Source organism: Solanum tuberosum, unplaced genomic scaffold (assembly GCF_000226075.1).
Source record: "Solanum tuberosum cultivar DM 1-3 516 R44 unplaced genomic scaffold, SolTub_3.0 scf00020, whole genome shotgun sequence".
Taxonomy (NCBI): Eukaryota; Viridiplantae; Streptophyta; class Magnoliopsida; order Solanales; family Solanaceae; genus Solanum; species Solanum tuberosum.
This window is the reverse complement of record NW_006238946.1, coordinates 1,708,322-1,736,304: the sequence shown is the minus strand read 5'-3', so window position 1 is coordinate 1,736,304 and position 27,983 is coordinate 1,708,322. Positions and strand designations below refer to the sequence as shown.

General features: G+C 35.5%; 3 protein-coding genes across 3 annotated transcripts; all 3 read right to left on the bottom strand.

The window, feature by feature from the left end:
• Window positions 1–657: 657 nt before the first annotated feature.
• LOC102579367 (serine/arginine-rich splicing factor SR45a) lies at window positions 658–4,092 on the bottom strand. Its single transcript, XM_015304978.1, is given in 8 exon segments — window positions 658–999; window positions 1,001–1,119; window positions 1,204–1,276; window positions 2,070–2,219; window positions 2,538–2,637; window positions 2,727–2,837; window positions 3,786–3,805; window positions 3,937–4,092. Coding segments are annotated over 8 exon segments (702 nt in total). The 5' UTR covers window positions 3,940–4,092; the 3' UTR covers window positions 658–873.
• Window positions 4,093–4,810: 718 nt separating this feature from the next.
• Window positions 4,811–12,509, bottom strand: LOC102579042 (phospholipase D delta). Its single transcript, XM_006340726.2, has 10 exons — window positions 11,343–12,509; window positions 10,954–11,070; window positions 10,231–10,425; window positions 8,225–8,527; window positions 8,077–8,145; window positions 7,798–7,945; window positions 7,190–7,338; window positions 6,374–6,532; window positions 5,452–5,652; window positions 4,811–5,337 (listed from the first exon to the last, which is right to left on the bottom strand). Exons 1-10 carry the CDS (start codon window positions 12,303–12,305, stop codon window positions 5,041–5,043), a joined length of 2,601 nt encoding a protein of 866 aa, XP_006340788.1. The 5' UTR covers window positions 12,306–12,509; the 3' UTR covers window positions 4,811–5,040.
• A 1,818-nt stretch (window positions 12,510–14,327) lies between these two features.
• Window positions 14,328–22,567, bottom strand: RPB1 (DNA-directed RNA polymerase II subunit 1). The gene is made up of 14 exons (XM_006340725.2): window positions 22,275–22,567; window positions 21,909–22,172; window positions 20,934–21,233; window positions 20,693–20,851; window positions 20,393–20,554; window positions 20,072–20,292; window positions 19,816–19,957; window positions 19,400–19,735; window positions 19,023–19,309; window positions 18,480–18,738; window positions 15,339–18,397; window positions 15,000–15,071; window positions 14,770–14,826; window positions 14,328–14,693 (listed from the first exon to the last, which is right to left on the bottom strand). Exons 1-14 carry the CDS (start codon window positions 22,356–22,358, stop codon window positions 14,576–14,578), a joined length of 5,520 nt encoding a protein of 1,839 aa, XP_006340787.1. The 5' UTR covers window positions 22,359–22,567; the 3' UTR covers window positions 14,328–14,575.
• Window positions 22,568–27,983: the final 5,416 nt, after the last annotated feature.

Below are 27,983 nucleotides of genomic sequence, written 5' to 3'. Positions count from 1 at the left end.
AGCAATATTTAAGTTCACAAGGGTCTCCCTTAAATTTTTGAACAAATATAGTCAAAGCTCTTTCAATAGCTACTACTAGGTCAATATGTATGAAGAAGAAGAAGTCATATAAGTAAGACTAGTGAATAGTCCATGTGGATATCCTCATACTAATTTATGATTATTGTGGCACATTCTCTTTCAACGTTTGTTATTAACAAATATAAATACTTACACTAATTTGAAAAATATCTTCACGTGCTCTTTAGAAAATGTAGGATATTATTGTTGACTTTGGAAGCTTGTTCGATGTCTAGTCATCTTAATTCTTATCCATTTATAATATTCAGTAGCTATGTTGGATGTTTAATTAACTACAGAACCTACTTTTAACAACTTGATAAGCTCGTAGGCCCTTATGTCTGTACTAGAATGAGGCAAATGTCATGTTGGGGTTGGACCATCTTGTAATAACGCCACATCTCCAAGAATGTCATATCTTGTAAAATCAAGTCATCAACAAATATCTAAGAAACTCAGTTACTCCATTTTGTTCAAGAAAATACCATTAAGCAAATTAGTATCCAAGTTACGGGTTGAGTTGAAAATTTGCTCAACACAAAGAAAAGAGAGGATCTTGACTAATAACAGTAACAGACAAAGCCACAAGCCAGAAAGTTGCTAAACAACATGGAAGAATGAACCAACAGATATCGTAAACGATGTCACGGTCCATAAAGACAACAAAATGACAAGCAACGAAAGAGAATACATACATCATCAAGCTTACAGATTATCCACATTCAAGGTATACACCAGACATACATTCATTAACCAGTACTCTTTAACACCTTACACACCATCAAGACTAGTCCACATCAAACTTATAGATCCTTACAAGCAGTTTTCATTGCTGAGGAGGAAACCGCATGTGCCTTGTGAAACCCCCTTATCTATAACCACGAGGGTAGTTCCTTTCATAAGGAGAATATGACCGGGATCGCGCACGTCTCGACCTTCCAGCATAAGGTGAGCGTCTAGGAGAATAATCTCTCCCACCTCTATATGGAGAGCGTCTTGGAGATCTTCGGTACCCATAGTCACCACGGCCACGATACCTACCACGATCACCATGATAACCTTTGACCAAAGCAATGAGTTCTTTAGAGATTCCCACAATTCAGTATGAATAGAATAGAAACTTACACAGCATCAGAATCTTACCATCACCCCTTCCGCTCTGATGAAGCCCAAGATAATGACCAGGTGTTGGAGTCCTTGGGCGTTTTCTACGAGACTGAAAAACAAAATATATCATCTCAATATGTGAAATCTGAACATATGAGATTTGCATCAAGAACAAATGGCTTATCTCGACCAGATAATGTATTCTAGAGAATGAATTCCTTGTAATGGAAGAATATGAAATTGCTTTTCTCGGGTGTTCTCTTCACAACAAAAAAACAGATGTATTTCTAATTTCTATGAAATCTTAACCTATGATGTTAACATCCAAAACAAACGAGAACCAGAAAATGCACTCCTAAAGGAAGAACATAGCATTCAACTAATTTGTGCCAAAAAAAGCAAGTCTCTTCGAAAAACCTCTGCATAACTGGAGATACTGGTGAGGAAGGTGGCACAAGCACATAACCATGTCTATTACTAATATATAGGATATGACACTAGTCACACAGGATATCAGCTTAAATATTTTTGCACGTCTTATAACAACTAAAAAATGGAGATAGAACCAACGCCAGGATGAGATACCATAAAAGCCTGATTATATTGTTGATAATGATCGTTGATTAGTTGAGAGTTTGAAGTATTTGCTGAGGTTGTATAGTTGTTTGGCAAAATAGTTGCTAAGTTTAGTTGATCAGATGCATGTGAAAAGCTGTTTTAGCAGGACATTTGGTCAAGCTGAGTGAATATAATGTTGCAATGGAAGAACTGATCATCTTTGATTGCTGCCAACAAAGCTGACGTAATGTCTTCTGAATATAATCAGAAAACCTCCAAGTCAAGAAAAAAGAAAAGCAACCCAACAGAACAATGGTTCATCAATCAATGTATAAATAACTCACCTTCTCCACTGTTATGGACCGGCCTTCAAGGACGGACTGATTAAGGTGCTTAATGCAGCGATTGGCATCCTCAAGACTATCCATTGTTATGAAAGCAAAACCACGAGAGATGCGAGAACGGGGCTCCTCAACCAGAAAAGCTGACTTCACCTAATCAAAAGAAAGTAAAAGAGAAACTTTAATAGCAAGCTTTAAAGTATGAACAATGAGAAAAGAATCCAGCCAAAATGCCACAACACATCAATATCTTGGCAAATGCATTGACAAGACTTTGCTCATACAATAAACTTAAATGAAAACTAGATGTTTCTAAGAAAATCATCATAAATGAAAAACTTCCATTATAAAGAGTAGATACAATACGGATGATTTTGAACGAGAGTGAATGTTGGTATGCCGTATGAGCACCGAATCATGGCAGAAACATAACCAGAAAACAACTTGCTTATACGTAAACCAGAAACCAACCTTTCCCTCCTTTGAGAAATGCTCTTCAAGATCCCTTTGAGTGACCCTTGAAGATAATCCAGTCACATAGAGTGTGTTTCCGGGATTAGTTTCTTCAGCCCTAATCAAGTCATGGAGCAAAAATTAGAGAAACTGAAACGAAGCTGTTAACATAAAGAAGGTGAAGAAAAAGTAAAGTTCCATTCATACCTTCCATGACTTCTGGACCTGGATCTTCCTCTTGGCCTTGACTGTGATCTAGTTGGGGATCGAGAGCGAGACCTTGACTTTTCTTCCCAAGGTGAAGGAGAGCGGGAATACCTGGGAGCCCAAAAAATACAACATTGAACCAGTTCAGTCCTATTAGCCCTCAAAAAAAAACATTAACACCAACCACATGTCTTTAAAGATGGTTCCTCGAGTAATGATGGCATCTTTATCAAGTATATGTAGCTCATAAAATTTCTCTGTCAACTAATAATATACTAAAGACAGTGCCTTAAAGAAAATCCGTTGGAGATTTATTTGTGTACAAGAAGAAAACAGAAATGCATCGCTAAGATAGTAAGATTATGTACACGTGTTCTCCATAAACATGCTCAACAATTGTACTTGTAAAAATTGTCAAAAACTTATCCATAAAGATTGATCGATACTTTCTAACTCAAGAAAGACTTAGCACGTAAACATTATTATCAATAAGTAGGACGACCTTTGAAGACCATACAGTGGGACACTTCATTAGGATGTTCCCTGGAAAACTTTGCTTCAAATCGAACCTTATCCTTTGCATAAGAAACATAGAGGATGAATGACTTTGTTATACAGAATTACCCATATGAGAGCCTCAGAAATGTTTAATGCTTCAGTGACATTCCCCAAGAAAACAAACGGAAAACTAACCCTACATGATAAACTTAAAAACAATTCTTCCACAACCAGATTCATACATTACCATTTCTCTAATTAAAAAAGATTAGCACATTAACATCTCTCCAAAACACAAATCAAAATGAACTCCCCCAAAATCAAACAAACCCCAATTAATTTCTTTACGCCACATAGATATCCCAACTAGCCTGATGAATAAAACAATGTATTCACCCTTCACAAGGCCAACAACCGAATAGAGAAAATATCAATCAGCGAAATAAAGACAAAAAAATCCTAATAAAAAAAAAAATCAATTACCGAAAGTTGAGACGGATCAAGGCGATTCAACAAATACACAGAAAATTCTCAAAGTTATATAAAGAAAGAGAGTGGTACCTTTTGCGAGGAGAATCAGCCTGCAAGAAATCATAAAGATGATAAATTTGTTGTTTCGACAATTAATTAGGTCAAAAAAATTCTGAAATTATGCAAAACACATATATATTATTGAAGAAAGATATATTATTGAAGAGAGAGCAAAGCTTGCCATTTCAGATGAGGGAAGCGAACCCTAAATTGCCAATATGAGGGACAAACGGATTTTGACGCGACCAGAATGATGCTGTAATTAAATGTTAAAAGAGTTCAACCTTTTAGCGTAATAACCAGAATTTTAGTTATGCCCTCTTATTTTGAACAACACCACTTCAATCCCTTTGAGATAGGAAAAAATATTTATTTTTTCTTCGTGTGGGAAAACGATCAAGAATATTCTCTACTTTTATTTATTAGTAGTTGAATTTGTCCTTTATTATTATGTTAGTATTTAACTAAAAGTACTTTCGATGTTACTATACTTAATAAGTATACCCCTCAATTGGAAGTTTCTTCTGACCCGACCCAATTTCTAATTGAATCAAATAATTTTAAAATAAAAATTGGATAGTTTTTTTGTATGGGTGCGAGCATAGCAATGCTGTTAACCAAATAAGAAAATCAAACAAAATCGTCGGTAACTCCAAATATGGATAATTTCTAGATACATTCATGATGTATCTATCTCATTTGTCTGGGAGCATTATTCAAATTATATTCTCTTTTATCAGTGGATAAAGAGAATTAAAGTCTAAATATTTTAGATGTTTTACAATAGTTGTCATATATATATATTTTCAAATGCATAAAAGTTCAAATTTAATCAAGATTTCATACGACTGAAACAAGAAGATCTTGATTAATAGCTTTAATTTTCACAATAACAGTCCTATCACCACTAATCCTAAGTTATCAGGGACGCTAGAAATTGGCATTCAGAAACTTCTCTAATCAATGAATTAATTTTTTTTCTAATAGAAAGTATTAGATTGTTAATTGATTTAATAGTCATCTATAACTATTATAATTGAATTTTAAAAGAAAAATTGTAGCACATGAACTAAAATGAATCAAAACAATTAACATCTCAACTTTATCGTCCCCATGAGACCACAATATCCAGCAGAAATACAAGCCCACAATCAAATCATTTCTACCTGTTTTTTCACCCTGTATTGTACAACATAGAACAAATGTACAAAATGACAAATAAGGATCTTGCAGCTACATATTTTTACAGTGTCCAAATACTCACAATTGTGTTAATTATTGAGGACTACGTGGTCAAAACATCTGGGATAGTAGGGGCATGATTTCCCAGAATTCTACCCCCTACATCTGGGAAATTTTCATATTCAGGTAATGGACCTACGTTCCCGTCCGCGCCTACATGTATTGGATACTTGAGAAGATGTCCTTGCAGTTGAGTGAAATTTTCAGCTGTGTAACTCTTCCAGTTTTCTTCAGCAACCTCATTCACCTTCCTCACACATGTTAGCGCCTCTGGTTCCTTGAAACATTCTTCTATCCTCCCAAGGTGCTCTGCCCACAGGGACATTCTGTATCCGTAGATCTGGAGATCAAGACAGGATGAATAAACAGATGTATCCGGTTTCGTTAAGATCAGTGTTTGGTTAACGTGTCTTCTCAAGATAAAGTATGTGCATTATGTGATTTTCTTTCAAACCTGTCCCTGTGGATGCCTTTGCTTTTCTGTCCATGCATAATGAGGCTGGTAGGCACCCATAGCTATCTCTGTATCTTTCGACCCAGCTAAAGATCTCTGATTTATGTTGGCAGAGCCCACTATAACATACTCATCATCCACTATCATTCCTTTGGCATGAACATATATCATGAAACGCTGAAACTTATATGAGTCTGAGACCTGGTTGCACGTCAAAGAAAACTTCTCACAAAAGTATTCAAGCTTGATCAAATTCAAATAAGCAAAATAAAACAAAAAACAAGAAAGCATAGAGGGTGACAACTCACAACGATATAAAATTGTGTTTACTGTATGAGGGTTGATTTGGTCACTGGTGTTTCCTAAATCTATGCACTAACTCATATGCTTACGTTAGCTACTTGATAAAATTGAACTTCGTATCATTTCAGGGTGTATATGATTGGATTCAGTCAGCCTCTCGACATAATTAGAGTAAGGCTTCAGTTACTACCTTACTGGCATTTCCTCATGGATCCAACTATTAGGTTCGTCGGTGGTTCATGAAACAACTCTGTTCTGTTCACCTGAAGAACTCATCTCAATTGCACCTTTATAAGTCAGTCTCACTCTATCATAAATGATTTACCCACCCCAACTAGTGGTCCATAGTAAAGCATGCTACAACTTGTGTAATCAAGCTTTTGAATAATCATTCACCAATTGAGCGACCATTATAGAGTTTGGAGAGACGTAAAACAAGCAGAGTTTAGGAAATTTGATATTGTTTAAAGTTAAAAAGTCAGCCATTTTTTAAGACTCTAGAACCCATTTTTATCAATATTAAAGGCAGCTTTTGCTTCAGTTGCTCCCAAGTGTATTTGTGTATAATACTGTATATACACTACAAGAATATTTTAAGAATAAGAAAATTCCCTATTACCTTATCACCATTACCAGAAGATTGAGCAATAGAGCCTGGAATTTCTTCACGGTTACCAAGGCAGTAGAAATTTAAATAATCTTGCGGATGCGAGTCCAAAATCTGCATCGATTTGAGCTCTGTTGCAATAACCTGATACATCATCTGTATTGTCTGGCTCTGTCGAAAGCAAACAAAAATCTTAAAAAGCTTTTCTCATTTCTTCTTGTATACCTTTTTTCAGATGGCTTCTTCCTTCAATATTCAGTTAATCACATATTGAATCATCAAAATTGCATAGTAATATAATAACAATGAGAGGCATGAAGGAAAATATGTCATGGAAAGTAGAGTTTTTTATCAAAATCACCACTCATTTTTCATTCTGTCAGGTCCTCAAACATACAATAATGCCCATAAACATCCCTTTTCAATGTCCTTTTTCTGGCTTGTCCCTCCATGTCTAAGGAAGGAAATATACCATTTTAAAGGATAAGAATATTTTCTCATTCAACTATTAAAGCAAATAAAAGCTCTCTCTATTGGATAGGCATGATTATAGATATTAGAAAGAGGTGGCCACTGTTTATGCTAATGCACACTCTTATAACTAGTACATTCAGATATTTGGATGCAGTAACTGTTCAAGATAGCTGGCATTTCTATTGTGAAAGTATCCTTGCCTTGATATAGCTGCCTATTTGAGGCCAGTATCACCTAATCATTTTTTTTATTGTTATGGCCAGTATCAGTATCACCTAATCATTGCTCATTTAAAACTACCTATCTTCTTCATAAAATCCAAAAGACATAATCAAAGAGTTTCACGAAAATTACCTGCCAGAAGAGTATTTCCTGCACAGTGATTGACTTAGGGTCCCCTTCAGGCCACATAGGCATGACAACATATACACAAAATCGTTCCCTGGCTCTAATTTTACTAGTGATTTTCAGTGCCAATTCCATCGGTATCAGATGATCAGCTCCTGATCAAGTGAACATCAAATGAAATCAGGAAGCAATGTAACAACTCCAAGAGTGTTGGAAATGAGTGCATCTCGAAAAGAAATATAAGGAAAACTATGTAGGAGCTACAATTTTTATTTAGGAGGTTGCACAATCTCAAAACCATTTCATTTTTTTCTAGGAAGCTGCATAATTTGGAATCTTACCAAGTTTGAAGCAACATCCTATTAAATTTCTAAAATGGGGATGCATTCCAAGTGACAAAGTGGTCATTTAGATGATATTCTATTGCCGAACCATATTCTGACCGCACTATTGAGTTTTACCTATGTGTTTCAATGCATTAAGTTGCAACAATTTCAGGTTTCCACTTTTCATATGGACAAGAATATAAACCCAAGCCAACATTAATACAATGCTACAGAGTGGAATCCTGTACATTGCAATTCAGAAACATAGCAAGAAGATTAAAATTTGACCTGCATCTTTGTATGATTCCCAAGCGTATGACGATCCAAGAAAATACTGATTTTCAATATATATGAAATGCTGAGCTGATCTTATTGCCTGAATATATGCAGCTTCAATGCTTTTATCTACTATCAGATTTTTTGAGCAGACAAGGTTCTGCAAAAGATATAACGCCAAAGAAAATGTGAAGTGCGAGGGGAAGACGAGTTTTCTTCCTAGAGTTCCTAACGGATTACAGCTACTTTAGCAAAAGTTCGAAAATAGAACAAAGGCTATGGTTTCCTTGCCTGTGCATGTGCAACATCAATTGTCTTGGGAAATCCCTGCACCGAACCAGAATCAATGGAACGGAAGATCTGCAATAAAAGAATGAGTATGAAAGTTGAAAAGGATGTAAGTTATTCAAAGATATCCACAAAACAAAAAAGTATCAACCTGTACATGCCAATTTTCTGAGTGATCTTCCCCATATACATGTAGTTTAGGATCATCCTCTGGGATTGCAGTACTATCCTTTAAAACAGCCAAAGCAGGGCTGAGTATCCATGAGATACGCTCAATTTTTAGCATAGCATCATCATGCCAATGGGACATTGTTTTCTTAAAAAACTTGAATTCCCTCCACTTTGTCGCTTTCCTCCATCGTTGAGCAAAGTTTATAAGCACATCATATACAGCAGGTCCATCAATTCTGCAATGCAAATCATGCCATGGTTGCCTTGGAGCCTTGGTCCCTGCCTAATGCATGCAACCAAAAAATAATAATCAAAACAGAGAAAAGAATAATCAATTTTTGAGAAAAATGCAGAAAAGAAAGGAAAATGTTACAGAAAAAGGTCAGAGAACGCATGTAAACATGCAACATGCTAAAATGGGCTTGGTATTCAACTTGATTTCAATTGAGACAGAAGGCGAGGGCCCTGCACATAAGTTACTAAGGGACTTTTTAGATAATCATATTCAATACTTGCAATAGAATGTTCAAAGTTGAATGTACAAAATATAACAGTAGACATGCTTGTTAGGGTTAAAAAAATATTCAATAACTATCAAATACTAAATATTTTATGGCAAACAACACTGAAATACATTAAATCAATCACTAACATATCGATAATAATCTACAAAATTTCTTATGTCATGGTTTATGTTGGAAATTATTTTATCACAGTTTATATTGTATTATACAGCTATTTGTTAATGAAGAATTATTTTCAATAATTCCATTGCTAACAGATTTACATGTTACAGATTGAGCATTGGAGATGAAATACGCTTATCTAAATTAAGGCTAATGACTAACACACGACCAATACAGAGTCAATAAATAAGTTCCAATTTTTCAAAAAACACATCCAAGGTAAGAAATCATGATAATAAGAAATAGCAATCAAACAGCTCATAAAACTTCTGGAAAATAATTACAAAAATTATGGATGTCAAGAACCATATTTAAGTTGAAAGGTAAATATTCAAAATTCAGGGACATAAGTTTCAGTGTTCAGCCTTCAACTTTCATTATTAAACAGCTAATAAATCTCCTGAACAAACCATATGTTTTCCGGCTTTCCTCCCCAACTAACTACAACATACTTGAGAGCTTGGACCACTGTAAACTACAGATCTGCCCTTCGCTCGTCAAAATTTAGATCATGTGAGTGATAATAGCTACTGACTAAATATCTAGCAGCAAATTGTCTCCCAAAATATGAAAAGATGGCTTACACTTGTTATTTTCAGAAGAAGAATTTATTAGATACTTTACATAAACCTAAAACTCTTTCTTTCTAGAAGACTTGGTCACAATAACATGTGATGATAAATCTGCTGTAACCCTTTTTGATAATTAAGTATAATAATTTTGTTGTTAGTACCCACAACATCCCACCAGCATCAACTACACTAGCCATTTGCCACAACCAACCAATTTCTATGATCCGCATTCCACAAGCCTATTTCAATGTCTGCTGAACGCAATCATTGTTGTTCCAAATTCTGCAAGGAAAAACGTAGCAACAACAACATGCCCAGTGTGATCCCACAGGGTGAAATGTACACAGACCTTACCCCTACCTTGTGTGAGGCAGAGAAGTTGTTTCGGATAGACCCTTAGCTCAAGAAAAGTAGCTTCATAAACAGATTTGACAAATAGAAGAGTAAAAACTATGCTGAAAATACTGTAGAAAAGAAAAATACTGACAACAAGAATAGTAAAGATAACCCAAGTTTCATAAAATTCTTAGAAACAATGTTCTAGAAATGAATAAATCAGCAAGAATAGTAAAAATGTTTTTCGTGAATCTACACGCAAGAGTGCTGATCCCTTAACCACCTTCACAGTTCTGGAAAATTATCAACTATGTAAAGTAAAGAATCATCCCAGAGACATATGACAGATATCAGAACGGTTCAGAAAAAAATTGAGAAGAAAAACAACTCACAGGAAATGTAGGCTGATGAACGTCATCTTTAAATACAGTGTCAAGGTCACGGAATAAGCGATGTTCAGGTGTATCATATCGACCATCGCAGAGATCCAGACCTCCTAAGAATGCTGTTACTTTTCTATTATTACCGGGTGCCTGTGTATCAACCAGAACACACTTCTGATGGTGTGTAAACATGGTTCCAACTACCTGGAAGCAAGAATATTCAGGTCACAAAATCACTTCATTGCAATATTGGTAGAGGGGAAATAAAGAATCCAGAGGTAAGGAAATTGGCGTAATTGATATTATATTTCATAAAAAGATTGAAGAGACTCTCAGAAGGGAATATTTATGCCGACCATACAAAATATAGCTTCACACGGCCCATTAAAACTTCAAGTACTGCTGCTTTAGAAGAATTATATTACTTTATTCCACTCATTCATGGAAATATTTTGTCAAGCCACAGAAGGCAAGCATTCATATTTATGTTTTTCTGATGAGACCAAGCTCTTCCTTGATCCCTATCTTTCTTCCGCAAACTTATAAGAATATTTTCTACAAAGTCATAAGAAGGAACACCCTCCATCAAATGGAACGCCTGATTCTGAACGCAAACTATTGAAGGCATGGTTCAAGGGGCAATAACTTCACAGGCACATAGAGAATTCAATGATCAGAAGATCTCAAAGTACATATAATCTAACAAATGCGTCAATGGTTATGAAAGTTAACCTGTTGCTTGATAAGGCTGAGCTTACTGCTAGCATAACGTGGTGACAAAACGCATATTACAGAGGAATGCTTAAAGAACTTCCTGGTCTCCTCGTCGTGAGTTCCCATTACTCCCGCCTGCATCCAATGCCATCTCAAACTATTGTGAGATTGACCAACAAGAACTACAACTAACGATGCAGTCATTTGAAAGCAAATAGAGAAAAACAATTCATTATAATGTAGATTGAGCACACCATTAAAATAATAACAACTAGCAGCACTCAGACAATATTCTTATCTTACAGCTATCTGAGCACATACTTAAAATAACAGCCAATAAAGTATCCAAAATTACTTCAATATAGTTTATCAAAGAAATCAGTAAGTAATAGTTTAAATATCCATACCGTGTTAATAAAGAACTTATCATGGGAAGTTTTATCATCCCAAACTAACAACAGAACCCGCACCCCTTCTTGGGACTTATATTTAAGTAATTCACCAAGTGTCAAGTCACCGCCGCGCGGCAATGGCCTGGTGGGCTCTCGAACTAACTTGACTTTGTGAAAAACAGACCACCCAACAATGTAAATCAAGTGATGAGCCTCTGTAATTGCATAACATATATCTTCCCAGCATTTGTTGTGTTCAAAGGTTGTATTGTTTTCCAACTGGATTTCCGGCAGCTTAAACTTATCGCTAACGTGAGCATCTTGGTATAGCTTCACTGAACTCCCTTTTCTCAATGGGAAGTACGCATTCCTTACCCCTAAATACTGAGGATCTGAAGCAATTCCTCGCTTATACAATGGGTTTGTATCATATGGAACGAATTTCATCCATAACCGGAGAGCCGTGTCGGGTTTTGGAGATTTCCCTGAAGCACCAATGACGGGAAACCAGCCGGAAACCACCTCACCGGAGGCTATCTTTTCCGCCGGAATTGTAACTTTACCCATAACTTGAGCTCCGAAAACATCATCATCTTTAACGCGAAAATCCAAGCAGTCCATAGGGTGTGCTAAAGGGATACGGAAATGCTCATCCCAAACAGGGTTTTGTGAATTGGGTAGAACACGTGTACGGGCAAGAGCAGTATGGGGTGCACACACAGTAACATATGGGTCACTAGTGATTATGCTCCGGTGGTGGATTTTCTGGTCGGTGCTTTTCACATTGGGTAGTTCGCCGTTTCCGTCGTCGGCAGTGGATTCAGTTTGAGGTTTCCGGCAGACATCACAGGCGGTGAAGCACCGGCGTATACGCTCAGAAGTTAAGTCCATGTTGGGTAAATGACGGGCTTGAATGATGTGAAGCTCCAAATCTCCATGTAAACAGATGAAGTTTTCCTGAGATGAATTTTCTGCCATCTTCACAGAGAAGAAGAAGAAAGGGTGTGTTGAAGATAGAAATTGCAGAAGAGAAAATGGGGTGGCGTCACGTTGTGATGAATAACTGCAAGTTGTTGGCTTTTGCTGAGATTTTACCACTCCGAACAGGTGACACCATAGCGGTGGAGGTTAAGGTATAGCCATTTACAAATGGGATCAAGCAGACATTTTATTTGGGGAAAAAAAGTATTTTTGTAATTGAAAATATTTCTTTAAAAAAAAAAAGAGTCAAAATCACATTTTGAAAATTTGGAACTCATTTTCAAGAATATTTTCCTTGTATTTAGCAAAAGGGAGGTAAAATCGTATGTCAGAAATTTAGAACTCGACATATTATTCCCTTCTATCAAAAATAATATTCATTTTACTTGTTCATTTTTAATTTAAAAGAAAAATTTTGTTCATGTACTATTTTTAATATTAAATAACTATATAAAATAGTAATAGTCATTAACAAAATTAATATAATAAAATATACCTTTGATTAAATAAAAAATATAAGGAGTATGTGAGATTAATATGACACGGAAAAGGAATCGTATATAGGTTTTATCATCGTTATTTTTTTATGGTAATTAAAGTTACATATTAAGACGTTATTTTATAGTAATTTTTAGGTAGAACATGCCTTTTTTATTTTACAATTACTAAATGCATTTATGACTAACAAGTAAAGTAAAACTTGAACTTAATGATTTATTAAAGTAGTCCATAATAATTTTTAAGAAAAAAACTTCACATATCATGTTAGTATGATTTCTTATAATATTTAACTAGACAAGTTAAAAGGATAAAACTAAAAACAGTTTTCATTAGACAAATAATAGGAGTACATAACAAACTAAATTCACAAGGCAGCATATTATCACAGTTAATTTAGAAGGCATATAAGTCGCATTTTTTATATTTTTTTATTTATAAAAGTTGTATATTTCTGGAATTTTATGGTGGCACATCTTGAGAGAGAGAAAAATCCATTGATTTGGTGGTTGTAGAAACTGATTTTATGATAATATTTTACTTAAGAGGGTTTGGCCGACACTTTCTATTGGACCAATTTTGTGGAGATCGATCATCAAGATTTGTGTGTGGCTAACTTTCTTGTAGCTAAAGAAATAGTGTAGAGGCTAAATAAGTATTAGCTTTACAGAAACCAAAATGAATTAACAAGTAAAGTAGATAATATTCTTCCCTTCTCCTGTCATTTCTAATAGCAACACTTAAAGCCTCTACTTTACAGACCAAAAGTTGTTAAATTAGAACAACTCCTTTTTCTTTTCTTTTTTTTTTTGCTTATTAATTATTGATTTGAATACACATTTTAGTGGGGGTGAACTCGATAACAATAATGTCACTCCAGTTGGGTGATAAAATTCATGATGAACAACGACATCTCCTACTCTCCTAGTTTTAGTTATTATATGCAAACAGTGATGTTTCCAAACTAAAAAAAAAAAAAAAAACATGTCAGGTCTCTTAATAGTTCATTAGTACAATCTATCTAATAAAAAATAAACATATATGCACAATCCAATTCTTGGTAGTACAGGTTACTTCACTTAATTCTAAAGCAGACAATATAATCGCTTTCCACGTAACTGCCTTTGATTTTGACATAAATAATATGCTTGTCTTCATTTGAGAATTCTACATTTAACTAGGCATCTGCGTGAGTCGGGTAATCCAACTAATTGCGCGAGACGTGGCACTACTCAAATTCCAACGAATTTCATATATATATTCATTGTTACACTTGCTAAGCTTGCATTGCTACTTCATGTGGGTCAGCAGTTTAACCGGCCGGGATAGAGTCACAACACTTGTTTAGATTATCTATCCCACATGAAAAGCAAAAGAAGAAAAAACATCTGTATCTAAAACAACACTCTCATCTACATCTGAATGTTCTCTCACTTGAACAAAGATTTCACTTGTTATCTTAACCAAAGCGAGTATAACACAAGAGACGACCAAGTCTATACATAAAAGCATCAGAAACAGTAAAAGAGTAACCATTGGAATCTTCTTTTATTCGAAAACACCAAAGTTCTCAGACTACTTAAAAAGTAGGAACCACGTTTTCTGCATCTATATAATCCCAAAGTATTCTAGACTGGAAAAGAGAAACCCAGAAACTAGAACAAAACCTGCATTCTTCGAAAAATATTATACAGCAATCTTACGCCTTCAGAAAGCACAGTAATGACTAATAAGCCACTCAAAGTAAATACAACTTTATTCCCTAATGATCAACCAGCCTTGTCATCTTTGACACTCTTGTTGTCTCTCTCACTTACACGTGGGGTGTACTGGCTAGTAGATGATGGTGAATACCCAGGAGCACTTGGTGAGTACCCTGCACTTGGACTGAAGAAAAAATAGATTTTAGAAACGAACATAAATCACACTGCAAGACGTTCTAGAGAAGTAAAAGCCAACTAACCTGTACTGGGGAGAACTGGGACTATAATCTGGGCTTGTACCTGAGTTGTTGTATGGGCTGATTTGGGGGGGCAAAAAAAAGAGAGAATTATTTCAAAAAAGATCAGGTAATAGTGCTCATTAAATTCAACATGCAGCAAAAGGCATTGAAACTAAAAAGGAGGAACAATATAAGTTCCACAAAGATTTCAGGTAGTAAATCAAATACAGAAACCCGTGCACATCACTTACCTGCTGGGACTATAGGTTGGGCTTGAAGGAGAATATGATGGAGATGTTGGAGAGTACGATGGTGATGTGGGACTGCAAACACAAGACCACATTTAATCACATCATTAGTAATATATCTAGAGCGGGTCTGGAATCCACCAATACAAAAACCCAACAACTTCAGAAACTAACTAGTTATTATGAAGCTGAAACCAGATATAAGTTAGGTAAAGTGACCTAATTAAGAAGATTAAGGCGCTACTAAAGTCACTGTATTATTATCAAACAGAACCAAATTAAGAACCTTTTCTGTCTCAGCAGAAGAATCAAAGACACATGTATCAAACCAAGGTTGTTTACCTGTAACTTGGAGATGACGGGCTGTATGGACTAGAAGGAGACAGCTTCGGGCTGGTTGGCGAATATGCAAGGGAGGGGCTGTATCTCGCCGAGGGATTGTAACTTGGTGATGTAGGACTGTAGGATGGTGATGTTGGGCTATAGCTGGGAGATGTTGGGCTGTAACCAGGGGAGGTAGGACTGTATGCAGGAGAAGTTGGACTATATGATGGAGAAGTCGGACTATAAGAGGGTGAGGTGGGGCTATATGAAGGTGATGTGGGGCTGTAAGAAGGTGAAGTGGGGCTGTAAGATGGCGAAGTGGGGCTGTATGCCGGAGAAGTGGGGCTGTAGGCCGGAGAAGTGGGGCTGTATGCCGGAGAAGTAGGGCTGTAGCTAGGTGATGTTGGGCTATAGCTAGGCGAGGTTGGGCTATAGCTTGGAGATGTTGGACTATAACTGGGTGATGTGGGTGAGTATGAAGGACTGGTTGGAGAATATGCTGGACTTGTCGGGCTGTAGCCAGGGGAGCTGGGGCTATAAGTGGGGGAAGTGGGGCTGTAACCAGGAGATGTGGGGCTGTAACCGGGGGAAGTGGGGCTGTATCCTGGAGAGGTCGGGCTGTAACCAGGGGATGATGGGCTGTAACCAGGGGATGATGGACTGTAACCAGGGGATGAAGTAGGAGAGAAAGCCATGCCACCCACATAAGGAGAAAATTGAGCATCTGTAATCGGTGACATCCGCATATTTGGGCTGAGCAAATAATTTGGAGACATCATTCCATCATGATACGGGGTTCCACTGATAGGTGAACGCCCAGGTGTCATGCCAAATTCAAGACCACCTTCCATGTAGCTAGGTAATGGTATCTCAATAGCTTGTTTCAACATCTCCTCATTGAGGTACAAAGAACAGCTTCCTGTGCCAATTGGTGCAAGCTGACCTAACATGATATTTTCTGTTACACCCCTCAGGTGATCTGACTCTGCAAATACAGCAGCATCGAGAAGAATGTCCACTGTCTCCTCGAACGAGCATCTCATCATGGGACCAGTATCGTTCCGGTTGATACCGTGACGAGTAATGGCCATTAAATGACCACGGTAGGTCATGGTATCACACAATATGGCCAAATGTCGGTAGTTCACATAGGACCCATCAAAAGATATGACAACCCTCAACTCATCCAGCAGTGATCTACGAACTGCCTCAATACCAAGAACTTCAATAACTTCAATCAAGTGATTACTTGTTGTTCTACTTGCATCCACATCTTCGTGTGTCATAACAGCCAAAAGATTTACACCTTCAGTGTCCAACATCCATTCATTTTCTGCTTTGAATCCTTCATTGTCATCAAACTTCTGCACCTTACTATTCTTTATGAACACCTTATTAATATCTGGAATACCCCGGAGAGCCATCTCTGTAAGCATGTTACTCTCGATCTTTTTAAGGAATACATCATCCTCAGCAGATTCATCCAGCTCACCTTTTGGAGCTTCATCATTCATAATACGAATTCGAAGGATCAGCTTTTCCGCATTATCATCGTTAAAAATACAGGTTAAGTCATCATCAAATTCAACGTTGATCTTTTCCGCAATGTCAGCCATGCTAAGTTTCTTATCCACCATCATTTCACGATTTAACTCTATGCGAAGCAACCATGGAGAGATTTTGTCAGGGTCAATCTCTTCATCTGGCATTTCATAGTATGACTTGACGAATTCAACATCCTCTTCAATAAGGGTGCTCATAGGATCTGGATCATACCACACTTCTGTGGCTTGAGTAACACTCCGCAAAGTGGTATATTCTAACGCACACTGGACAGTTTTGGCCCTCTCTTTTGTTTTGCCTACCTCAGGTTTCAAGTACACAGAAAGAGAAGGTGTTTTGATTTTCTTGGCAACATTGATGATCTCCCTCAACCTTGGCACACCAAGAGTAACATTCTTGGCACTCACACCAGCATAATGAAATGTATTAAGAGTCATCTGTGTGGCAGGTTCACCAATAGACTGTGCAGCAACACAGCCAATCATCTCTCCTGGTGCCACAAGGGATTGCAAGAAGCGAGACTCTATCTCACCAACTACCCATTCAAAAGCCTCTCGACTAAGCCTATACTCCTTCAGAACCCTTTTACTAGCCAAGGCACTACGGAGCAAGATATTGAAGAAAAGAGTAGCATTCTTTTGAGCCTCCATGCTTAGATAATCATCACCAGGAACAACCTTAAGCCTCTCTTGTAACTTATCAACAGCTTCCACGATCTCCATAGGATGCATGTCAGAGGGCCTCCGGAAATCTATTTTAAATGTCTTTTGGGCATTTAAGACAAGCCTCTGAATGTTAACAGGAAGAGGCCAAGAATTGTCACCCGTTACAGCAATCTCTGTCCCAAGCTGATGTCTATCAGCTTCAAGTTTCTGGACCTCTGCATCAAACACACTACGAATCTCCCGAATACCTTTTAAATCTTCGACAGCTTCTGGCAACATGTAACTTGGGTTCCAGTTAGGATCATCGATCTCATATGCATACATGTCATCAAATGTTCCTTTCTTTGCTTTCAGAGAATCCAGCTTCTGTGTCTCAATCCAAACAGAATCCATCCCATCTTCCCCATACAGAAACTGGATGACATCCCCCAATGAATTCCTAACAGTGCCATCATACTTGACCATGATATCCTCCATGGCCTTCACTAACCGCCTCTGAATGTACCCGGTCTCAGAAGTTTTCACAGCAGTATCAATCAGACCTTCTCTACCACCCATAGCATGGAAGAAGAACTCTTGCGGGGTCAGTCCCCGGAGATATGAATTCTCCACAAAACCACGACTTTCCGGACCATAATCATCTTTGGTAAAATGAGGAAGAGTACGGTCTATGAATCCAAATGGAATACGTTTTCCTTCAACGTTCTGTTGCCCCACACAAGCAGTCATTTGAGATATGTTGATAAAACTTCCCTTCGACCCAGCAGTAACCATAGCTTTAAGATTATTGCTCTCTGATAAACTCTTCTCTGCACTGCTTCCAGCATCATCACGAGCCTTATTTAACACCTAAGATTACGACGAAAACATTATTAAAAAATCATCACGCAAAAGGAACAGGAAAAGATGGATGTCCATTTACAAAAAGTACCTGGTTCACTCTGTTCTCAAATGATTCCATCATAGTTCGCCCCGGTTCAGCTTCTAACAGCTTCTCTTGAGCAGCTTTAATAAGTTCTTTGACTTTGGCTTTTGCATTCGAGATAGTTTCATTAATTTTCTCCATGGTTGAAGCATCAGCAATTGTATCTCCTATTCCGATGCTAAACGCTTGCTGAAGAAGCCAATAATTAACCAGCCACTGTGTATGTCCCAAAAACTTCCGAGCAGCATCAGGCCCAACCTCCTCCCTGTTTGCAGAGGCAAAGTTAATTACGGAAAAAATGACAATGACTCTGCTTACTGTAACATAATTATAAAGCCCATGTTTTGCAGCTATCATCTCATCCACCTCACATTCAACTAATGACAGCATCCACAGATAAACAGGAGGAGGAAAGCAAGCCCCACACAGTGTGCCACAAAAAGTTATTGTCCAGAAAAGTATTTAGGGTTCCACGCCACCCTGAGTGCATGCAGTCAAGACCGGGGTCCGGGGGGGGTTATAGAAATACAAAATTCTGAAAATGCATACCATATAACATGAATCAGACTTCCAGTGGACGTCCCAAGGGTCTTTTTGCAAAGAGTACCAGATAGCAACTCCCCTTTCTCTATTCTAACTTGAGTATCTCCAGGAGTTATGTATCCTTTTTCTGAATCATTATGCCATGCGGAATATCTTAAAAGATTTATTTGTTTTGGTATGATGAGGTTAAACACTTGCTTTCCAGTCCAAAGTGGCCTTGGTTTAAGAATCACTGGAGCAGGTACTTTCCCATCAAAATCCTCCCACCACATTAATATGTTCATAAAGACATCCTGCAAACCGAAAGTGAGCATTCTTTACTAGATCATGCAAAATCATGAAAGATTTGATAAAGAATTATGAAATGGCACATGCAGATTCACCTTTTCTATAAAGGTATCTCTTTTAGTAACTTTGCGGCAACCTAAAAGGGTATCTTGGACGATACCCATTACAGGCCTATTTGCCTGGGGTGAAACAATACACTTAGGGACCATCATAAGCTCCAGCACCTCTGCTCTGGTTTCAAATGACTGCGGAACATGCATGTTCATTTCGTCACCATCAAAATCAGCATTGTAAGGAGAAGTGACAGATAAATTCAAGCGGAAAGTTGAATATGGCATGATCTTAATCCTATGTCCCATAATAGACATTTTATGTAGACTGGGTTGCCGATTGAAGAGAACAAAATCCCCATCATTTAAGTGCCTCTCAACCTGCATTGGCAGCATTGGATGTTAGGGAGCTACACAGACATCAAAAGCCCCTCAATTACTTGGAATTGAAAGAAACAAACCTTATATCCTAGTTCAAGGTGCTGATCGCTGCTCTTCTTCAAGTATCGAAGATCAAGCCTTTGGCCGTCATCCCTAATTATATACTTGGCCCCGGTTTTACCAGGAGGTGGATGAGGTCCATATTCAACAAGTTCCTTTAACCTGTGTGAAAAACCCAGCTTCAATCAGCACAAACATATACAGTTCAATTTCCTTCTTGTTTCAAATGGGGTGGTGAGTGTGGGGTTTCATTTCTACAACAACAAAAAAAAACACCTTTCAATGTTATATGGTGTCACTGTTTCTGGATAAGTGAGATTCAGAGCAATACTCCATGGGACTCCCAATTGATCAATGTTAATAGTTGGATCGGGGGTAATCACTGTCCGAGCAGAAAAGTCTACTCTTTTGCCCATCAGATTGCCTCTGATCCGACCTTCCTTTGATTTTAATCTACTACATATTGATTTAATAGGTCTACCTGATCTTTGCGTAGCCTGCAAATTAGAATAAGTAAAAGCCAGTAATTAGAACTTATTGAAGTTTCAAAGGATCTAACAGTTAAAGAAAAGGATGTTCAAGAGAGAATCAGCATACTCTTGGTTGTCCAGGCAGATCATTATCAAAATACGTAGCTATATGAAATTGCAATAACTGTGCAAACTCCGAAATGATGTGTGCCGGTGCCCCATTCCTTTCCTGCCTCTTCAAATTCTCGTTGTGACGAATAATCATGGCCAGTTGATGTGTTAAATCATCCTACATGAAATTTTAACAGAAAAAGGTAATCCAACTGGCACAATTTTCTAGAATTAAAGAACAGAAGAAAGTAGAGATAAAGCAAAAGTTTTAGCAACAGTACACTAAGCTCTAGAACCTCAACAGGAAAATGAATACCTCACTCCTTGATGAAGTATCCATCATCACAGAAGGCCGAACAGGTGGTGGTGGTATGGGAAGTGCTTGAAGAATCATCCAATCTGGGCGAGCAAACTCTGGATTTAGGCCAAGCAAGAGGCAGTCTTCGTCACTTACCCGCTTCAGAATACTCAACACCTACAATATGAGGTTATGATAATACACACAATGAGAGGTCGTCCCAAGCAAATCAGAACACCTGAGGTAAACATGCACATACCCTTTCAGCAGAGAGTTGTTGCTTCCTTTCAACTGGTTCTGGCATCTGCTCCGGATCATCACTTTTTTTCTTTTGCATCTTATATTCAGCAACCATTTTCATACCATCTATTGAAATTTTTGGCTGCTGTGCACCACAGCCACCTCTACTCTTCTTGACAGGTTCCTCAGTATCATGACCTTGTACATCAATTTCATCCCCTCCTTCACATTTTGTTTTGTTCTTGCAAGCATCCAACATCTTTCTCAGCCTGTTTTTAGGATTCCTGATTCTCATGGCCTGCTTGAATTTGGGATCATCCTGCACAAAATCGGAAAACCCACAGATTCAATTATCCATCCCAAAGCTACATTGAGTATCAGAAATAATGGAAAGAGACACGACCACTTCCTTCCTTATGAGACGTCAAGATTAGACCAAGTTTTTTCCTCTTCATTCATCAGTAAGACCGTAAGGAAATGTAGTAAGACCATTAAGTGCTGTCTAATTTTAGAATCACCTCTATACATGAATTATAATCCGATTTTCACTGTTCAATAAACAATCAAAAGGGAGTGAGTTTGACTACTTTTTAGATAAAAACATCCCATCTCTCTCCCTTCTAACAGGAGGAAAAATAAAAAGGCATGACGAAATTTGCAACCTTCCAGAAAAATACAAGTCACTGAACTACCAAATACTGATTAACTAGTAAGTACATAGAAGCTATCTCCTAAAAAGGGTCATGTTGATGTAATAGAAAAATACTGCTCTACCAAAGCTTTTGAAACTTGTTCAGCTAGTTTCTAAACCTCCACTGGCAAACCTCAAACCTCCAAATTTTAATGGTTTACCCACTTATAACTAAATTAACATCATGAACTTCAAACCAGGTAGTGAAAAACATATGATCAGTAATTCAATCCTTCTTAACCAAAGAAGGCAATTTCACTGTACACAAACTTTCAACCTAACAATTGAAGTCCATCAAAGTACCTCATCCGCCAGAATTTTCGAGCAATTGAAGCAGACACACCGAAGGATACTAAGAACAGGTTTCATAAACCCTATATGAAACATAGGTTTCGCAAGCTCAAGGTGACCAAAATGCCCCGGACATTCAGCCATGTTAGCCATACACGTCTCACACTTCATCTTCCGATCAATCGTCCCAAGCCGAGGATCGCTCAACCCTCCAGGCTTTGGTTTCCCTCTCTCCGTAGTCTCACCATGCTCAATGTGCACCACAGACATTTGTCTCTGCAATTACATCAAGAAACAAGAGAAACAAAACCCAAATCAATTTCGCTCAAAATAAACCTAGACAATTCAAGAAAATGAATCAAGATTAGTGAAAATTACAATTTCGTCGGGGCTGACAATGCCGAACTGGACCGTCCGGACCTTGGCAACCTCCGCCGGCGAGAAGGGGAAGCGCAAATCCATGGTGGCACAACCTAGGTTACACCTCTACAGAAGAAATTAAACAGTAGAATAATTGTTTTTTTGAATAAGATAAATAATAGAGGGTTTTGATTAATCTATATGTAAGTTTCTATTTTAAGACTCCATTCTTCAGTCAATTTCACTTGTTCAGTACAGATCTGGTTTTCGCTTCTTTCGTCTCCTCTCAGTTTCAGAAAGGAGGCTTTGAGAACAAAGTCACAATAAGGGCAATACACCGCTATTTATAGAAGGATAGCCACCGCCCTATTCGGTACGGGTTCCTAACTTACGCTATCCGGTTTTTTATGCTAAAGTGCGCTTTTATGCGCGTCAGGCACTTCCTCTTCTGAATAAATCCTTCTTTCCGGTAAAAAATCCTAACCGTCTTACCGGTCATTCGGATTCTTCATATTCTTTTTATAACTGTCAATATATAGATTATGTCGACTAGACGATAAGATTCGGTATATTTTAATTATAGTTTTGTAGTGATAATTTTAAAACGCGTGTGTCAAATCCTGAAAATCATTCTTTCATGTAAAAAATTCTAACCGTCTTACCGGTCATTCGAATTCTTCGTTATTTTTTATAACTGTCAATAGAGATTAAGTCGGCTAGACGGTAAGATTTGGTATATTTTAATTATAGCTTCTTAGTGATAATTTTAAAACGAGTGTGTAATAAGTGGAAAACATAACGATAGGGTACAAAATCCTAACCGTCTTACCGATCATTCATAATCTTCATATTCTTTTTCTAAGTGTTAATATAGATTACGTTGGTTAGATGGTAAGATTCGGTATATTTTAATTATAGCTTTGTAGTGATAATTTTAAAATGAGTGTGTAGAATAAGTTGGAAACATAACGAGTAACGACCAATCCTGAAAAATCTTACTTTCGTGTAAAAAATCTTAACCGTCTTACCGGTCATTCGGATTCTTCATATTCTTTTTATAACTGTCAATATATAGATTATGTCGACTAGACGATAAGATTCGGTATATTTTAATTATAGCTTTGTAGTGATAATTTTAAAATGAGTGTGTAGAATAAGTTGGAAACATAACGAGTAACGACCAATCCTGAAAAATCTTACTTTCGTGTAAAAAATCTTAACCGTCTTACCGGTCATTCGGATTCATATTCTGTTTTATAATAGTCAATAGAGATTACGTCGGCTAGACGGTAAGATTAGTTATATTTTAATTATAGATTCGTAGTGATAATTTTAAAACATGTGTGTAGAATAATTGGAAGATCATTATTTCATATAAAAATTTCTAACTTTCTTATCAGTCTTCAGATTCTTCGTATTTTTTCATAAGTGTCAATAGAGATTACGTCGGCTAGACGGTAATATTCAGTATATTTTAATTATAGCTTCTTAGTGACAATTTTAAAACGAGTGTGTAATAAGTGGGAAACGATCGATCATGAAAAACCTTACCGGTCATTTGTAATCTTCATATTCTTTTTTTAAGTGTTGATATGATCTACATTGGCTAGACGGGAAGATTCGGTATATTTTAATTATAGCTTTGTAGTGATAATTTTAGAATGAGTGTGTAGAATAAGTGGGGAACGTAACGGACAATCCTGAAAAACTATATATTCTTTCATGTAAAAAATCCTAACCATCTTACCGGTCATTCAGATTCTTCATAATTTTTTTTCTAACTGTCAATAGAGATTACGTCGTCTAGACGGTAAGATTCAGTATATTTTAATTATATCTTCGTAGGAATTATTTTTAATGCGTGTATAGATAAGTGGATAACATAACAATTAATTCTGAAAAATCATTCTTTCGTGTAATAATTTCTAACCGCCTTACCGGTCATTCAGATTCTTCGTATTTTTTTTATAAGTGTAGATAGAGATTATGTCGGCTAAACGGTAAGATTTGGTATATTTTGATTATAGCTTCTTAGTGATAATTTTAAAACGAGTGTGTAATAACTGGGAAACATAACGATCAATCCTGAAAAATCCTTCTTTCGTGTAAAAAATCCTAACCGTCTTACCGGTCATTCGGAATCTTCATATTATTTTTCTAAGTGTTAATATAGATTACGTTGGATAGACAATAAGATTCGGTATATTTTAATTATAGCTTTGTAGTGATAATTTTAAAACGAGTTTTATGTAGAATAAGTGGGAAACATAACGACCATTAATCCTGAAAACTATTCTTTCATGTAAAAATTTATAACTGTCTTACCGGTCATTTAGATTCTTCATATCTTTTTTATAAGTGTCAATGGAGATTACGTCGGCTTGACGGTAAGATTCAATATATTTTAATTATAGCTTCGTAGGGATTATTTTAAATGTGTGTGTAGAATAAGTGGATAACATAACAACCAATTCTGAAAAATCATTCTTTTGTGTAAAAAATTCTAACCGTATTACCGGTCATTCGGATTTTCCAAAATTTTTAATAAGAGTCAACAAAGATTATGTCGGCTAGACTGTAAGATTTAGTATATTTTAATTATAGCTTCTTAGTAATAATCTTAAAACGAGTGTGTAATAACTGGGAAACATAACGATCAATCATGAAAATTCCTTCTTTCGTGTAAAAAATCCTAATCGTCTTATCGGTCATTCAGAATCTTCATAATCTTTTTCTAAGTGTTAATATAGATTACGTTGGCTATACCGTAAGATTTGGTATATTTTAATTAAAGCTTTGTAGTGATAATTCTAAAACGAGTATGTAGAATAAGTGGGAAAACATAACGACCAATCCTGAAAAACTATTATTTCGTGTAAAAATTCCTAACCATCACGTGTCATTCATATTCTTCATATCTTTTTTATAAGTGTCAATTGAGATTACGTCGGCTAGACGGTAAGATTCAGTATGTTTTAATTATTGCTTCGTAGGAATTATTTTAAATGCGTGTGTAGAATAAGTGGATAACATAACAACCAATTCTAAAAAAACATTCTTTTGTGTAAAAATATCTAACCGTTTTACTGGTCATTCGAATTTTTCATATCTTTTTGTTCTTGAATATTTTAAGGGTTTGCCACCATTATACTTTTACTAATTAATATTTTTCTCCAAAGTTTTTATACATTAATTATGATGTTGTATATTGTTCTTTTCAACAACTAGTTAAATAAAATTATTACTAGAATATTGAATGATTTAAATTACCACTTGAATTAGTTAAGTGATTAGGAGATAATATCTCAGATGGTCACTTAACTTTGCATACTTCACTTAGAAAGTCACTTAACTTTGAATTATTCACTTAAAAAGTCACTCAACTTTATTTTATAACTTAAAAGTCACTCAACTATTGTTATTTCACTTAGAAAGTCACTCAACTATTAGTATTTCACTTAGAAAGTCACTCAACTATTATTATTTCACTTAAAAAGTCACCCAACAAATTTAAATAATTTATTCATTAAATTTTGTTGAAATCTAATTTTGTTTTAAAGTATTTCTTAAGAAATAATAAGATATTTATTTTAATTATCTTATTGACCTTCTTCAGTTATTTAATTACATTTTTTTTTAAAAACGAACAGTAGCATTTTCTTAGCATATTTAATTCCAGTAAAACAATTGCTAGAACTGAAAAGCATTTTTTTCTCTCAATTGCTACTGTACGTTTAAAATAGCAATCTTTTATTATTTTTTATTAAATTAATAGGAATGCTACTGTAGGTTTTAATTTTAATTTGTCAATTGCAACTGCACATTTAAAATATAAATCTTTTACTAAATTAAAAGGAGTAATAAAAAAGATGCGTAGTAGCGATCTTTTATTATATTTTTTTTAAAATATATATTTCAACAAAATTCAATAAAATAATTAAAATGAGCATTTTTTTTCGAAATTATTTTAAAATAATATTGTATTTCAACAAAATTTAATGAAGAGATTATTTAAATTAGTTAGATGACTTTCTAAGTAAAATATCATTGCTTGAATGACTTTCTATGTGAAATATCAATAGTTGAGTGATAAAACAAAGTTAAGTGATTTTTTAGGTAAACTACTCAAAGTTGAGTGACCATTTGAGATATTGACTCAAGTGATTAGTTATTGACAGTCACCTTTTCAATTAGTTGTTTTTATATTAATTACTATTTTCTTTACTTTATTAATTAACGTATCAGCTGTATTTGCTGAGAAAAATTCCTTCAACAATTTTTGAATTCTATCATTTATGTTTGAGCTATATTTGCGTTATTTACCATTCATTAATAGTCGGCCTTTTATTTGTATTATAAAATTGAGTTCGATTTATTTTTATTAATTAATGATGATATAATATAGGTCTTTAATATGTGTACCTTTCTACAAGGAAAATGTTTTAGTTTATTACTGGGCTATGCTAAATAATGAGTATATAGAAATAGTCCACATGTGAACATTATTTTTCTCAATTACCATTTCCCAACTTTCTAAATCAATCACCACTATATATGATTTATAAGTATTGATTTTATTCTCTAAAAATATATATCATTTGGAGGCAACAATTACTTCTTTCACACAACAATCGTAAAAGGAACGTTAATTATATGTATTGTAAAAATTAATTCATAACACGTAATGGTCATTGTTTCTTAATAATTAAATATTATTCATTGTATTTTTATGAAAAACATTCAATGTATGATAGTGAGAGAATAAATTATATAAGTAACATAGGAATTTTCTTGAAACTATATCCAAAAATATTTTGTATGATGGTCAGAGAATAAAATATATAACCAATATAGGAAATTTCTTGAAACCATATCCAAAAATATTTTGTATGATGGTTAGAGAATAAAATATATAACCAATATAGGGAATTTCTTGAACCATATTCAAAAATAGTTTGTATGATGATTAGAGAATAAATTATATAAGAAACATACAAAAATTCTTGAAACTATATCCAAAAATGGTTTGTATGATGGTAAGAGAATAAATAAAATATGCAATATAGGAAATTTCTTGAAACCATAACCAAAAATGATTTGTATGGTGGTTAGAGAATAAATTATATAAGCAATATAGAAAATTTCTTAAAATCATATCCAAAAATGGTTTGTATAATGGTCAGAGAATAAATTATATAAGCAACACAAAAAATTTCTTAAAATCATATCCAAAAATGATTTGTATGATGGTCAGAAAATAAATTATATAAGCAACATAGGAAATTTCTTGAAATCATGTCAAAAAATGGTTTTTATGATGGCTAGAGCATAAATTATATAAGCAACATAGAAAATTTCTTGAAAACATGTCCAAAATGGGTTGTATGATGGTCAGAGAATAAGTTATATAAGCAACATAATTTTTTTTTTAAACCATATCCAAAAATGATTTGTATGATGGTCATAAAATAAATTATATAAGCAACATAGGAAAATTCTTGAAACTGTATCCAAAAATGACATTTCATTTAAAAGGTAGCACAAAATTAATAATGACATATCAAATACGTAAAGATTATATGAGTACAAAAGAAATCATTCCACATACACTCAAAAAGATTTGCAGTTGTGAAAATACTAAAACTTTTGAATGCAATAGGAAAAATTTAAAAATGGGCTTCAACTAGATTTAAATTTTAACAAAAAACAAAAATAATAAAATCATAT

Bases quoted from the DNA above. Each gene is read 5' to 3' on its own strand.
- LOC102579042 (XM_006340726.2), bottom strand. From the start codon at position 12,305: ATGGCAGAAAATTCATCTCAGGAAAACTTCATCTGTTTACATGGAGAT. The intron at 8,528-10,230 runs GTGAGTTGTTTT...TGCATGCATTAG, and splicing joins TTCATCAGCCTACATTTCCT to GCAGGGACCAAGGCTCCAAG. The intron at 7,946-8,076 runs GCAAGGAAACCA...TATCTTTTGCAG, and splicing joins TTGATGTTGCACATGCACAG to AACCTTGTCTGCTCAAAAAA.
- RPB1 (XM_006340725.2), bottom strand. From the start codon at position 22,358: ATGGATTTGCGCTTCCCCTTCTCGCCGGCGGAGGTTGCCAAGGTCCGG. The intron at 18,398-18,479 runs GTACTTTTTGTA...TCGTAATCTTAG, and splicing joins TTGAGAACAGAGTGAACCAG to GTGTTAAATAAGGCTCGTGA. The intron at 15,072-15,338 runs GTAAACAACCTT...TTGTGTTTGCAG, and splicing joins CCGTCATCTCCAAGTTACAG to TCCCACATCACCATCGTACT.